Source organism: Sparus aurata, chromosome 13 (assembly GCF_900880675.1).
Source record: "Sparus aurata chromosome 13, fSpaAur1.1, whole genome shotgun sequence".
NCBI classification, from domain to species: domain Eukaryota; kingdom Metazoa; phylum Chordata; class Actinopteri; order Spariformes; family Sparidae; genus Sparus; species Sparus aurata.
Genome location: NC_044199.1, coordinates 1,729,884 through 1,745,853, shown reverse-complemented (window position 1 = coordinate 1,745,853; position 15,970 = coordinate 1,729,884). Strand labels below are relative to the sequence as shown.

Sequence of the window (15,970 nt, the reverse complement as noted above, 5' to 3'; positions counted from 1 at the left end):
TGTGTGTGTGTGTGTGTGTGTGTGTGTGTGTGTGTGGGCACATGGAGCTTGAGTCACGATGAGGAAGAAACAAGTAAAGTCATTATCTTCTTTGCAAATCATTTTCTGACAGCTAGCATTTATGTTTCTGCATTCATAATCAAATATTCAACTGGGGGATAAAAAAAAAAGAAACTATCTGCGGCTGTAAAATGACTTGGTAGAAATAACAAGAAGATGATTGTGCAGAATGACTGAGATGCCGATGGGAGACGGATCATTGTGCATTGATTTTGCCTCGGAGGCTCTGAGATTCACCTTCAAAGTGTTTGAAATATCAGCAATCAACCAAAAGTTATAATAACGGATAGTAGATGAATCAGTTGTTCAGATTTACTCCTCATTTCTGCAGCACGATAATTATGGGTTTGAGAAATAAAAGGGAGCTGATTAACCAGCAGAATAAGACTTTACTTCCACATGGAGACAAACAATAATCTGCAGAACACTGATGATTACAGTCAGACCTCTCTGCTCATGTTCACAGACACTTATTGCCCATTTGCAAGCAAACTTGTAACCGGTGTTTAAACCAGGAGCTTTTGTGTGTTTCTTACAGTAGCTGGCATTTGATTCAATTTGCACCATGTGGGACTCAGAAAGCAGTTGGCCAGGATCAAGTTGTGGGTGTAGTGAAAGGATGGGAGGGGGCGGAGGATCTGACAGCTCCGTGAGAGAAAAAAAATCTCTCTTCATTTGTTAAAATAAAACATCCATTGAGTCAGAGTGTGTAAGTGTGTACTGACTCATCCTTCCATGAGGGCTGGATCCGACGCAGATGAGCCGTGATGAGCATGTATGGAGCAACCGTCAGTCAGCCGACGTTAAACTCTTCACCCATCAGGACATTCTGTGGTCTCCAGTTCATGAACATGTCACATACTGAAATATAACACAGTGTGCATGTAATCATGTTAATGTGGGAGCTTCAGGACTCAGTTAATACTGAACTCGCTGCACCATTATTTTTATTTCAAGCAACTCTCGTTATGTAATTGTGTTCTGTTTGTCTCATTGAAAATTACCTTTGAGCTGTTGTGGAAATATGGTGATGATGACTCATTTCCACTGTCTCTCATTCACTCTTGCTTTGGGGATTGAAGCAATCTACGACTCTGGCTGGTGCTGACTGAAATAAACTTGAACCTCATTCTTAAATTAACCCCAAATTATAATTAAGAAGAGTGAACCAGCTGGGGGGAAACAAGACATCTGTGTTTGATCTCTTATTGAGTCCTGTGAAGTGACGAAGACTTTCCGTGTTTTGTGCAGGTTCTTGCACGTAAAAGGTTTTGAAAGTTAAAAAAGGTCAAAGTCTGCACCAGCAGAAGCTCCTGAGAGAACACCGCTCCTGAAACGCCTCAGCAGCAGTCGTGCCTTGGTTCCCTGACTTTGTGGCGTCACACATATTTACACCTAGTGGCTAGTTTGGCACTGAGACTGGATTTAGCACAGCTGCTCTGTTGTTAGCTAGCGGTGCTATCAAGGTGTGAGCTGACCAATCAGAGCAGACCGGTTATTCAGCAGGCTTTGAATACTTTCCCTCAGGTATCAGTTTGTATTCAGATTGCCTTGTGACAGGCTGCAATCTGACTTTAAAATCAGAATTTTGTCACTAAAATCGAAGAGAAGCGGCACTTGAAAGCGGTGTGCGGATCACTTCACACTGGCATCCTTTTTCCTGATTTAAGAAGAATAAATCCTGAAGGCTGCAGACTGAGACCAAAAAGGGATTTTTGCCAAGAAGAGATTCGGCCGGCCCGTATGCATGCCATCCTCTCCATCTCTGAGGCCGCTCCTCGGGGGTGCGCAGCACAGTCGAGTTCTCCAAGCCTTCAGGGATCTTGACCCTGTTGATTTGGCGAACCATGCAGATGAGATGTTGCTAAGCACCCGCTCTCCCTCTGCCAGCGGAAAGGCCACGTGGGAGCGCTGTGAAGGGCTAGATAGCTGTGCTAGTTTACTGCCACACTCAGCTCTCCTGCAGTGTGTGTTTGTGTCTCTGTGAGCGTGTAGGAGTGTGTGTGTTGGTGTGTGCGTGTGTGTGTGTGTGTGTGTGTGTGTGTGTGTGTGTGTGTGTTACAGCTCAACATCATCTCTCCCCCTCCCTCTCGTAGTTTCCGTGCTTCAGTCGCTGGCTCTTGGGATTAAAGGGTGGTTTCTGCAGGTCCTCAATGTGTGACAAACCTCTTGATGGGGCCAAATCTCCAAAAGTCCTTACAACTGTAAAAACGCTGTTTAAGGTGCAGTATCCAATTTTACTCTTCAGCACGCGCCATCAGCAATTTGTTGTAAAAGCTCTAAAGGATGTTCAGAATACTGGAGGTCTAATGCTGCTGAATCACGTGAAAACTTAAACACACAGTAAGTCTTTTCTGTTGCCAATCAAAACAAAACAAAATATGTTCGCCGGATATTATGTGGGCAGAGCCGGGAGGTCACAGCCTCTACCCAGCTGCTCAGAGCCAACCACACCTCAATGAGAGAGTGGAGTGCAGATTCAGACTTTCTGGACGAATAAACACACACACACACACACACACACACACACACACCATGTGTGAATAAACACCCGTGCACGTAACAAAGAAATATAAATGCAACCTCTCTCTGAGATGTTGTAGACACAGGTGACCAAATCAAACGCACTGTCGCCTGGAGAATGTCGATTTCTTCAGGTTTGAACACTAGTGGAAACGTTTGGAATAATGTTTAGTACAAAACTCAGTTTAATGCAGAAATGTTACTTATCTCTTATTGAATAATTTTTCCCTTCATCTGAAATAGAACGTATATGTACCGCTGCACAGATCCTCCTGCTTTTGATCCCTATTTCTTCTTCACCACTGTCAGACCGAGACACGTTGCAGTATAAAGCAAAATGAATAAAGTGAGAAATCAAGAACTGCATGAAGCTCTCTGCACACACAGTCAGAATGAATAATTTGTAAGCATCAGAAAGTGAAGGGCGGAGACGTAGTGAGTAGAAGATGTATAATTGAGCGTGCGGTGGGTCTCTGTTCACTCCTGCCACCAGTAATTTAATCAGGACAGCAGAACGTCCGTCGGGGTGTCACCCCAAACAAAGACGGGAGGCGACAGGAATCACAAGTCTTGGCTGTGCTGGCACGTGAGCGCTGTCAGCAATTCTGAATCCTTTGTCATCTTCTTTACCCGCTCAAGGATCATTTTGTGATCATCTTTTCTGTCTGTAGACTCATTTCCTTCTTTTATCTGATTGTCATTGATGGTGTGGCTGAAATATTAGCAGTGCAGCTGGTGTTTATTTGCAGAAAATCTTCCATCATCGTTTGAATAATAAAAAAAGGAAACCTGTCTTTTTGTAATTCCCACAGATACCTGTCCGTCTGCAGGGATCTTCTACAGTCATTCAGGGAAGAATCCATGATTAAAGAACAAGAATTTAGTCCTTTTGTCAAGTAACTTTAATAATGCAACAACGCACTGGCGCATGAGGACAAAACACGTGCATCCAGCAAAAGAGGAAAAAAAACACAGCGACACGCAACAAGATCATACGTTTACCCAGAGGATTGTCGAAGGGCATTTGGGGAAATAAAGAATGAAGTATAGAAAATAGAGGAGGCAGTATGAGGGAGAGCGGGCAGGCCTACAAAATTGCAACACTTCATCATAACTTCTAAAACTTCTGAAATGCGTTAAACATCATTAACTGATGATATAAAACCATGTGAGAGCACCGGAGGGAGGTTTATCTGCCACCGAGGAGCCAGTCTGACGATCACGTAAGGTAAGTTTGCAATTCAGCTCGAGTCCCCAAAGAAATCTTTGCGTCTCCGACTGACTCTTACTCTGTCGAATCATCAGTTTCACTTGTGTGGAAAAACACACTTGAAGAAGATCCCCCGTATTTCCCTTTTATAATGGAAAATACTGTAATCCATAAGTACATCTACTGTACAGCTACTGCTATTGATAATAATAGGAATATCAATAACATGTGAAATAATGCAATTATTATAAATTAAAAGATCGGTCTTGGCATCAACCTTCGACGCTGAGATCGATCTCAATCAATCCTCGCATCAACAACTAGAAGAACTATGGCATTTTAATTCTAAGATGTTGATACTGCGTTCTGCAAACGATATAAACAGCAAAACCCCAAGCTGCTGATAAAATATTGACTTTTAACTACATTAGCGAAACACTGCAGCGTAAAAGTCCACCAGACCAGAACTCATTTATGTCCAGCACGACATATCTTATAGTGAGAGGAATCAGTACCGTGTCACAGAAGTACGGAGAGCAGGGAGGGGAAACTGTCGGGATATAGGACGGGAGAAAAAGGAGCACCGAGGCCATGCTACTGTTTATAATATGTGACTTATTTTAGAAGCCTCTAAATCTGTTTTGACAGGTAGAACAGTCGTGGGCTGACTGGGTTCCGTCCCTGATGCCAAACGGAGGGAGATAAGACAAGGATGGCAAAACTCCACAGTGCACTCCATCATAAAGCACAGGTCCTGCAACAGGGCATACTATTTCAGGATATGAATGAAATTAGATTTATTTATGCTGCAAGAGTTCATTTTATGAAAAAGACGCGAACATTTTGACCTGGGCCGTTCAGAACATGCTGTTCGGCACAGATCAGGCTCCATGTGAGAGCTTTACTCATCCACCTTTAAGCCTCCTGAACTGCTCACATTCCTGGACATGTATGTAAAACCAACCCAAAACACCGACCCAGGCCTGACTCAGAGTAAATTCTTGGAGTACAAACATGCTTTTGGGCTCTTTTTAAAAGGTTATGTGCTTTTTTTCCAAGCTGACAGAAGCTCAGTAATCTATAGGCGTTTAAACACACTGAATTATTAATTTCTCTCTCCTTGATTTATAAACTTGCACAATTCCCTAGTTTGGTTCTTTGAAAACTAATATAAACTATATATTGCTGGATTTTAAATCTCATCGGCTACACAATGCAGCAATCACCAAGAAGCTGGCGTGTGAGAAGCTTAGGAGAGAGGAGAAAGAAGAGAGAGAGGGTCACTTGCCTTTGCCATCACTGGTTGGCTGTTGTAGGCTCTAGGGAGGGCATATAAGCTCAAATCTGCTCAGGTGAGCTGTCAATCAAACAGCTGCCATCTCAGGATCTCTGGTGTAGATGCATTGTGGCATCTGGTTTGAAAAGAGAGGAGTCTTAAAGCGAAACTCTCGCCAAAAAGCAACCGAGGCTTTATTTGGGATTTGATATGAGTCAAACCTTCGTGTGAAAGCATAATTACGACGAAAGAGGCACTTTTAAGATTTACCGTAGTTTCAGTTTTGGGCACGTTAATTTTGAGGCTTGAGGAGCGGTTCACCATCACTCTCCTGCCTGTCAGGTCGCACTTGGGGATCAACACTTTTTGTCTGCCATGACGGCGACGCGCAGGAGTGCAGCAGCTAACGTGAGTAGTTCAAAAACCTTCTTTTTCATAAACTCTGTGTACACAAACAATGTTCTCAATGCTCGTGTTCATGTGTAGAGACCCTGGTGATACTACGAGTAAAGTTTCATGTTGTGTCGAGCCTTCTTAGTGTTCTGAAAATAGAGATTTTGATGCTAGCATGTCTTGCCCCTCGCGTCATGCCAGACAAAAGTGTCGATCCCCGAGTGCCCAAAACCGAAACTACGGTAAATCTTAAAAGTGCCTCTTTCGTCGTAATTATGCTTTCACACGAAGGTTTGACTCATATTCAATCCCAAATAAAGCCTCTGTTGCTTTTTGGCGAGAGTTTCGCTTTAATGCAACAGTATCTGTGGAATCTCTTCTCATGTGACACAACCTGATTTCAGAATGGGTTTTAAAGGTCCTGTGAGTTCAGCTTCAGTCTGCAGAGCGCTGCAGCCACATCGACACTGCAGCACAGAGCGAAGTGCTCACAGTTTATTGAAATGTTATTAATAATGAACGTGTTGCATGCACTGCACTCCCAGAGGTCCTCAGCAACACACCTGTGTAGTATGAGGTAGATCGGGTGAATGGTTCTTGAGGTATGTGAAGGACAGACAGACGATGGCTTGAAATAGTATGAAGACAACAAAACCACATTCATTTTGAAGAGCAAATGAGAATTAGAATGAGATGCGTTTCATGTTGACTATCATTTTGTCAGGAGCTGCTGAATGTCAGGTGGGTGGGAATCACGTTTTGGAACAAACAAACTTCACAAACTCTTCAGCTGCTGATTGTTATTTTCGTGCTCGTGCAGCTCGCTCGGAGTGGAGAAACGACCCCACGAGCACCAGATGTCTAATCATTTATGATCCGAGCAGCCGTCATATCAACAGGGTGGCAGGATATTGAATTAGACGAATCACAGGAATTTATTTAATGCTCTCCTAAAAATAGAGTTCTGTGTGTGTGCTCACTGCTCATTCACATGTTCAATTTGTTGTGTGCAGAAGGAGCAAAGTCATCTCCCATCTGTGTCTTTGTAGACAAGAGGAACATGTGAAACTGCTCCATCCCTTGTTTTATTTTACGCTCTCCTTGAGCCTGGAGAGAGAAATCTTAATTGAGGGTACAGTAGGTGGGTGGAGAGGAGGGGCTGCTGCTGCGGTAAAGGAAATTCAGTAGTTTTAATCCACTCATCCACCCAGGCAGTGACAGCAGGATTACAGCAGAGACTTTATAAAAGAAGGCAATTATGACAGCGTATGGCAATACACTGCCCTAAATTCAATTACCCTCTCTGGCACTTTTCAATTTTCCTTCATTAAGTGGATTAAGAAGAAAGACATGTTCGTCAAGTTAAGAAATGATTAAAAGTCCAAAGGAGGATGAGAGGCAATGGAGCAGGGGTCGACTTTATGGTTGGTCGTGTGTGTGTGTGTGTGTGTGTGTGTGTGTGTGTTTGTGTGTGTGTGTGTGTGTGTGTGTGTGTGTGTGTGCTGAATGAACTCATGTTGTGTACATTAAATGTATTTTGTTCATCATGAGCCAGATAAATGATCCGTGTCAGTCTGCACAGCTGAAAGGTTTATTAATGATGTTTTTGTTTACTGGGTTTTGTTTCATATTTTTCTCCCTCATCACTTCATGTTCATGTTCAGGGAACTTCATTGTGTGTCCTTCAGCATGATAAGGCACCTGTCACAGAACTGTCTGGAAGCTATCTCAGAACAAGGGACTCCACATAAAGGCCGGACTCTAGCTGCCTGGATTGCCTTCAACAGGAAACAAAATGTGACAGATGGCCGCAGAGTTTCCCGGCCAGAAATCGTCCTCCTAACTCATGCAACCTTGTTGAGGAACAGCTTTGTGCAACGCCGGTCCAAAGGTTTCTCTTTGTGCTTTTTCCCTGAGACCCATAACTCAATCAGTTTCTCTGTCAAAGAAAGAGGAGGCTGAATATGTCTCCTCTGAATAATGACAAAGCTTTGCTCCATGCTGTTTTCCCACCGTATTATTTTCCCCATTTCTCATCCTCTAAAGATTGTGTAACTGCAGGCTGCTGGGAGCAGAGCCAAGTCTGTGTAATTCAGTTCCTTTTCACACGACACCAGTTAATCTACGGCTAAAATACAAACACTTCATCGTTACGGCTGCCGGAGGTGTTTTTGTTTCAGCACTGAGGCAGAAACATTTTCAATAAACTCTCGGTAAGATGCCAAGATGATAGCTTCTACAGATGTGACTGAGGTGTGAATTTTCTAGTTTTCATAAAAAGTCAATTTGATCATTCTTTGTTTATCTTTGTCGAACGTTTATCTATTTTATTGTCCCCGCTGGTTGTTCCTTCTGTGCTCCCCTGACTCTCAAAAGATTCAATATTAGGACGGACCAACAGTGTTTTTTTTTTCTCTGACTCCTCACATTTTCTCTCTTCCATTCATTACTGGTCAAACTCACATCCGTGATGCTCTCCCTGCCTCCCGATTTCCTCTCAGCAGAGGTCATCATCCTATTACTCCACAATATCCATCATCATCAGAGAGGATGGATCCTCCTGCAGTATTTGGTTTCGGCAGAGTGATTGATCTGCTCCTCTGCCTTCTAATGAAAGAGACTACCTTTGTTCTTGCCGGAAGCTCAACGCTTGTCCTGTTAAATCATTGTCCGCTCTCCGTCTCTATTTGTTACCATTAGACGCCGGTTTTCACACTCAAACTCGGGTCTCATACCGACCTGTGATGGGTAAAACAGGCCGGAGTTTGAGATGCTGAACTATATCTCTTTGTGTCTTGTATTTGCTTATTTATCATAATTATAAGGAAAATTGGACATTTCTAATAGGACTTATGATGTGTCTTTACACAGTAGCATGTGACCTTTAAGTGCTTCATTGGTACTTTAATTCCATTGTGTATGCATCACTTTAAAGTCACTTAATAGCCTCGTCCTGTGATATTTGCACAGTATCCATGGTCTGTACTGCAGGCTAATGCTTGTTTCATGAGGTTAATCCATAACACAAGAACGTCCAAGCACTTCAAGTGATTTGACCTTTAAAAATACAATATTCCTCCTTCCATAACGTCTCCACACTCACTCTCTGAATAAAGATCAGCATTCAGAATCAGGGGGGAGTGCTGCATGAGGACTCGTCTCAAGCACAAGCCTGCAACAGTCAACACTGCAATTATTTCAACCATGAAACTGAACCACGTCGCATACAAATCATGCTACTATTTTTACATTCAGGCATCAAAAACCCAGCCCTGTAATGCCTCCAGTCGTATGTAGGAGGCGCCAAACTTCTCAGCGAAGTGCAGTTTGTCAGTGTCCCTAACGGCTTCCCGTCGGCTGCTTACCAACCCGGAAGTTTAATCTTTCTCCTGACACGTAGCAACCGCGACCAAGTTGGCAGGGCTGTGGTTTGATTCGTCAAACAGGACAGGTATGTGTCAGCTTTTGTGATGCTTTTACACCCCTGGAATAATGATAAAGTGATAAAAGTTGACTAAGATATTAGAGACGCCGCTGACATGATGTACAAGATCAGCGAGCGTCTCCACAACTGTTAGAGCTAGCATCAGCTAACCAGCTAGCTGCAGAGTTAACGGTGCATCAGCCATCCAGTGAATAGAAGCTTTTGTTATAAAGGTTAATTTATATTAACCAATTTATCCTTCAATGTGATTGTTTCAAGCCATTTAATGCGTAGTGTTAACAGACTCATATTAGACCAACGGCATCCGTTTTTAAGTTGGCTATTGCGATGTTAGCTAGCTGCTGTAGCTAACGGTTGTATTGAAATCAAACGGAGGTAAGTTAACGTTACTGTTATCCAAACGTTAGCTAGCAGGTATTTATTAGATACAGCGTCAGGCGTTTCAATGGTTTACAAGAGACAACGACGCCTGTCACGTAACTAGTTAACATTAGCTAAGCTAGCTTCGGGCTACATGTTTACGAGATGTGCCAGGAAATGTACCAGATGTACCGTGATTTAAGCTGCTGATGACCAACCGGACCGTCCTCACGGAGCTTAGCTGTTCAGTAAAACAGCACTCAGCATTTTAAAGTGTATAAATAATGCATGTATACATCGATACCACTGTAGACTGAAGTAATCACCGACTGACGAGTTGTGATCTGGTTTGTCCTCCTGTCCCTGTGTCTCTGACAGAGTGAGAGATGTCAGGGTTTGACAACTTACACACAGACTTCTACCAGTCCAGCTACAGTGTAGATGACCAAAACCAGGCCGGCTATGGCTACAACAATGCTGAAACCCCCTACAAACAGTAAGCAAAGAAAGCAGTCCTTCATTTCCTACATTTATATTCCTTTACGTGCCAGTTCAGCTGATGGAAACTAAGCTACATAACATTATGTTGCATGTTATTTGATTTGACACATTTTAAGAGATTAATCAGATAACCTGTCTACCAGAACGTTGTTATTAAAGTTCTTGATAGCAGTGGAGGTAAACAGTGTGTGGGAGGTTTTTCCTGATTTGTTATCTGTGGTCTCCTGTCGATCCTCAGGAGCGCTTGTTTAAAATTAGAAGATAACTTAAGATGAGGAAGGGAACTGGCCTTGCAGTGTTTTTAAAGCTTTTCATAAGTATATATTACTGGTGACTAGCTTTAACAACATGCTTGCAACTTGCAGTTGTAAATTGTCAGTTCCCTTCACAGACAAGGTTCTGTTAAACACCATTATTGTGTTTTTCCCAGGCCATATGGTCAGTATGACTATTCCCAGCCGATGGCATACTCTTCCCCGGGGATGATGCCGCCCCAGCAGCCATACACAGGGCAGATCTTCCAGCCCACACAGACCTACACTCCATCCGCTTCACAGTCCATGTACGGCAGCACCTTCGATGACGAGCCACCACTGCTAGAAGGTAGGTGAACTGCAACCTGGAGGTTATGACTTTTACCGGCCTTATTGGCTTGTATTGAGCTCCTCTTACCTCTCTTATAACATTTATTATTTAAGAGAGAAGGAATATTGCAAAGGAACTGGTCAGTCCCTCACAGTTTAGTCTTTGTCTGTTGTTTACAATGCTTTAATTATTGGTTGGTTATTATTGACGGTTAATTGGTTGTGAAGTTTTTTATAATGAATAAAACGTATAGGTCATAGTTGGTCACGGCTTTTTAAAAATGAGGATTTCTTTTTGTTTCACATTACTGCAGATTTATTACTATTGTCTGCTCAGCTAATGTGGGGAAATAATCAGTGAATGAACTTAATCAGTAGTTGTTCTGTGAACCAGCTTTTGGAATAATTGCAAGTCACTTTTTAAAGACCTCCGGCTGAATCGCTAGAATATGAAATTATAGTGTTCCTGTTGAAATCAGTCTGCAGAATCACTTCCAGGACATGAACTTAATATCTGTTCTTAAGCCGTGAAATTAAAGTTTCATTCGCCTGTTGCAGTCGCTCGCAGAGTCAAAGCTTCGTAGCTGCAAGAAAGTTTTGATGGAATAGAAAGTCAGATCACACAGATGTAAATTATGCTTGGTGTTGCATCACATTACAGTACATCGGGAGCTCATGAAAAGAGACTCTGTCTGAGAGGATTTGACGCTCCTCATTGTCAGCCTCATCATTACAGTAATTCTTTATGTCAAATCTATAATTATGTTTGTAGCCAAATTACCCACTCACGTTAATTGTCATGCCTCGAGTGTTTTCGGATTCAACAAAAGGCCTTTAACTTCTCTTATCTTAACACGATGTATTTATGTTCTACAATCGATACTCAAAATGGTTTCATTCCTGAAACTTGAGTACATGGAGTAGATTCAGTTGATACTGGATATGTGCGTTGGTGCAGGTGGAGCTTCACCTGTGTGTCATGTTCCTTGTTTTTTAGGTTTTGCTTCATGCTCATTTGGAGAAAACGGCTCACAAGTAGGATTTTTATTGAAAGAAAGTGACAAGAGTGAATATCATGAACTGTGACTGAGGATGGTTCATGTAAGCAGCCTTATGTGGATCCAGTGGTGCTGAACTAATAATTAACCAATTAAAGATATTTTTGGGCTCTAGAAAGTTGGTGCCATTTTTTATTATTTTCTGACATTTTGTAGATAATCAAATTAATTGATTTGTTGTAGGAATACTCAACAGATTTATACCCAGGTCATGTCCACACGTACCAAAACTATCTTTTTTTCCCTCGTCTTCCTCGGCATCATTTCAAGAGTATTTGCGTCCAAACAGATCCACTGTAAACTTCTCAACACCCTTTACTTCATATTCCAGCCTATAGGTGGTGCTTGAAATTCACCAAAAACAGAGAAGAAGAGACGCATAAAGCTTGTGCGCTGTATACAAACAGACAGTAGAAGGAGAAACCAAACACAAATGATGTGGCGTATGTGGTTGTCCATAATCCTTTTTCTCTCAGCGTCGTGGCAGAGCAGCAGAATATTTTGCCCTAGTAACCCTGATAGGCTCAATATCTTCTGCAGCACAAACACAAGCATGTAGTCCGCCGTTGTTGTTGTTGTTGTTGTTATGAGATATTGCGGGGTTAAGAGGTCAAAGGCTAGAGGTCAAGGGGTGGGGCGATGACGTAGGGCTGGGCGATAAATCGGCAAAATCGATTAATTCGAGTTTTTGTTTTAGGACGATTTAAAAAAAATGAAAATCGATGTTTTATTTAACTTGCTCCGCCGCCGCTCCTTACGGGCTCCCGTAGTTCATAGTCGGCTCCGCCCTCCTTGCATTGACTTTCCACAGAGAAACAAACACAACATGCAGCGAGCCAAGAGTTTGTTCCTAAAAAGTCACTGTCTCGTTAGTAGTTTGGTTCTGTAGCGTCGGACCTCGAACAAACCACCGCCCGCTGCAAAGTTTGTTCAAAGGCTTTTGCAACTAAAGGCAGCGGACCGACCCATTTATGTCAGCATCTCAAATAGACACCTGGATCACAGTGGGACACTTGTTGTTCACTACGAGAAAACCACGGCAGCCCACAAACACCCGCTAAAAAGCAGCCAACATTAGCGGAATCATTTAATAATTGTGTCCCGTATGACAAGAAAGCGGCCCGGTGGACATCTGTTACGGATGCAGTCACGTTGCATATCGCTAAAGACATGCTGCTCGTATATACAGTGGAAAAGCCGGAGGTTCATCCACATGCTGAAAATGTTCGACCGCAGGTTTATGCTACAAAGCCACAACGGGTCCTGACTCAAACCAGAGGAAGCAGACAGGCTCGTCTTCCTGGTCAAAAATGTGTAAAACAGACAGCAAGCACACACCTGATGTCCTGTACATCTACAACATGTGATGTTTACTATGCAGTGCATGCAGATGTTTAATTTAGATTACATATCTTCAGGGATATAAAATACTTTTTTTGTAAACAAAGGCACCTTTTGCAAAAAAAAGTATTTAATTAAAGTTATATTAACACTTTATCAATACCAATATGGAAACTGATCTGTTTTTTATAATAGCAAGCAATCTGACATGTTAAATATGTTTACAAATGCATTTTATCAAAAAGGGACACAGTCTTTTCAAAAGGATGCACTTTTATATATTGTTTCAAGTGAGTTTGAAGCTGCACTGTTTACAATGGCAATTTGTTTAAAATCATAGCAAAATAATAAACGCAATGCTTTTAATAATTTCTTTGTAATTTGAAGTTTGTTCTTGAGAAGGAAAAAAAAATCGATTAAAATCGTAAATCGAGTTTGGTGTGAAAAAATCGGAGATTCAATTTTTAGGCCATATCGCCCAGCCCTACGATGACGTCATAGATACGCAAAGTATGCGGATTCGCTGTCCAAATGAGAACGCAAGGGCGGCGTTTTCATTTTTTTCACCCTGAGACCAGATTTTAAAAAAGTGCGTTTACAGGATCTGTTTGGATGGTCGGCCAAAACGATGCAAAACATGTGCGTTTACACAAAAAAACTTTTCCATGTGTGGATGGCCCCTAATATTGACAAAAGAGTGGCATCCCCCCTCCCCTTTAGACAATAATACGTGTGACTTAGACAGGTAAAGACGCACCTGAGGACTAGAGAAGAAATCACACTTTTATCACAGTGTGAGTCTTTCCTGCCTTCATCCTCATGCAGAGGGCTGAATGAACCGTCTGACTCTTCCTGGATGTTTCTAAACCGTCTCTTGGGGCAAAGTGTTGATTTAGCAAACCAGTGGCCATTTCCTATACAATTCTTGTCAACTCATTTTTTGTCACTTAACTGCCAGCTAGTTTTGAACAGTTTATAGTTCTGTTATCCAGTGTGCCTGATATGCGTTTTCTCCGTCTCAGAATTAGGAATCAACTTTGACCACATCTGGCAGAAGACCCTGACGGTTCTTCATCCGATGAAGGTAGCAGACGGCAGCATCATGAACGAGACAGACCTGGCTGGCCCCATGGTCTTCTGTTTGGCCTTCGGAGCGACACTTCTCCTGGTAAATCATTTAGTTTACATTAGTACTAATATGTGTCTGTACAGCTGTCAGTAGGCAGGTGAATATTCTGACTGTGGATGTTTTATTTTTCCTTTTACATTCACAGTCAGGTAAGATCCAGTTTGGCTACGTGTATGGTATCAGCGCAATCGGCTGCCTGGGTATGTACTGCCTGCTCAACCTGATGAGTATGACGGGCGTGTCTTTCGGCTGTGTGGCCAGCGTGCTGGGATACTGCCTCCTCCCAATGATCCTCCTCTCCAGCTTCGGAGTCCTCTTGTCTTTACAGTGAGTACTCAGGAAACAGGGCAATAAATTAATATTGTGTAAAAATTATATAAGATCCAGATATTGTCTTCCTGTTTTTAAAGGCTGCATTACTGTAAAGTGATTTTATTAGAAGAATTTACCAGCTTATTAATTTTATCCACATATTTAACAGAACTCTCAGTGTGAAAGTACCTGTAATCATCCCTAAAATACTTTTGCTGCTGGATAAACTTTGCTAAAGTGTGATATTTATTTGTAGGACTGGAACTTTTTGTTTCAGGTTTCACAAATATCCGAACATTTCACATAACTGCATGAATGCTGTTTTTCGTCAAAGCTGACTTCCTGCCTCCTTCTTCTTCTTCTTCTTCTTCTCTTTAGGGGCATGATGGGAATTATACTAACAGCAGCAATCATTGGCTGGTGCAGTTTCTCAGCCTCAAAGATCTTCATCTCGGCGTTGGCCATGGATGGCCAGCAGCTGCTGGTTGCTTACCCCTGCGCTCTCTTATATGGAGTCTTTGCACTCATCTCTGTCTTCTAAAAACATAATTGAGTAAAAATGTAAAGTAACTGCACCTCAGTTTCTGTTATTTCAGTATAATTAGCAACAGTGTAATTAGTGTAATTATTAGCTAATTATACTGTCATTACAGAGGAGTGGGAGGTCCTGTCTAAAATGGCACCAAGGTTTTTTTTTTTGTTTCTTTTTATACAAGTCTCCACCTCTCACTACATTCTGACTCGACCATCTGCAGGCTGGAGTGTGCCGTCTCACTCATGTCGTCTCCACCATGCTCCCCTCATACTAAACGGAGAGGACTGTCAAATAAACCTGGTGAAAAATAACTCTCCTGTGGACCATTTTTCGAGCCTTAAACGACCTGCTCCAGTCCTGTGATTTTAAGGACACGAAGGGGAAGAAGCAAGCAACTAGTTCACACTATGGAAGCCCGAGGAGACAATTAATCCGCTCCCAAATTTGGAGCTAATGGAAACACCACGAATGATTCCTGCAAGAGCTGTTGTGAGCCATTTTTGGTCCAACAACCTATAAATTCTACAGCTGCAAGACTACTGGAAACACCCACTTTCCTTCTGCACAAGACTACCGATCATTCTTCTTCTCCACCCAAATAGGGCGGAGGAAAATGGGAGGGATCCCCTCCCCCTTTATTCCCAGGACTTAGGACCCATGAATCAAATCTTTTGCTCCTCACAGCAGGGATTCTGATCGTTGTAAAAACAGCAGCTGTGCTAGATCTTCTCATGCATTGTTTTTATTACATTCTCTTGAAATTCATTTGAGTTTTAATGCTTTTCAAGAAGACAAAAATACAGTTTGCACAAAATCTTTGTCTCTAATTTTCAAAACCAAACAAATTTGATTGTTAAGTATTAAAAGTCTGAGAGATGCTGTATGTTTGTAGGTACAGGCATGTCTCCGGGTTGTTGCTATAGTTTGCATTCTTTACATTTTCTTAATCTTTAATTTGCAGTTGACTCACTTTGTATGCTTTGATGTGTCATCTGTTGTTCATGTCTTCTCATGCACATTAAAGTTGTCTTTGAAGGTTATCTGACTTGTGGTGTTAAAAGGTCAAGCAGATAATTTTAAGAAGTGGTTTAGACTTTATTACAGAGCGACAGAAACATTTGGCCTGTGGACCAAAAGCTGGCAGCCGTGTGGCAGAAGAAAAGCTGGTGAGCAGTGGAAAAAGTGGGCGTATGATGCATAATGACCGTTTTCAGAGATTTTATCACAGCTGCGTGTTAGATCA

The 15,970-nt window shown here is 42.1% G+C and overlaps 1 protein-coding gene across 1 annotated transcript; it reads left to right on the top strand.

The window, feature by feature from the left end:
• Nucleotides 1-8,782: 8,782 nt before the first annotated feature.
• Nucleotides 8,783-15,767, top strand: yipf5 (Yip1 domain family, member 5). Its single transcript, XM_030438993.1, has 6 exons — nucleotides 8,783-8,913; nucleotides 9,646-9,763; nucleotides 10,199-10,371; nucleotides 13,774-13,919; nucleotides 14,026-14,207; nucleotides 14,571-15,767. The coding sequence occupies exons 2-6, from the start codon at nucleotides 9,654-9,656 to the stop codon at nucleotides 14,731-14,733; spliced, it is 774 nt and encodes a 257-aa protein (XP_030294853.1). The 5' UTR covers nucleotides 8,783-8,913; nucleotides 9,646-9,653; the 3' UTR covers nucleotides 14,734-15,767.
• The last annotated feature ends 203 nt before the right edge of the window (nucleotides 15,768-15,970 follow it).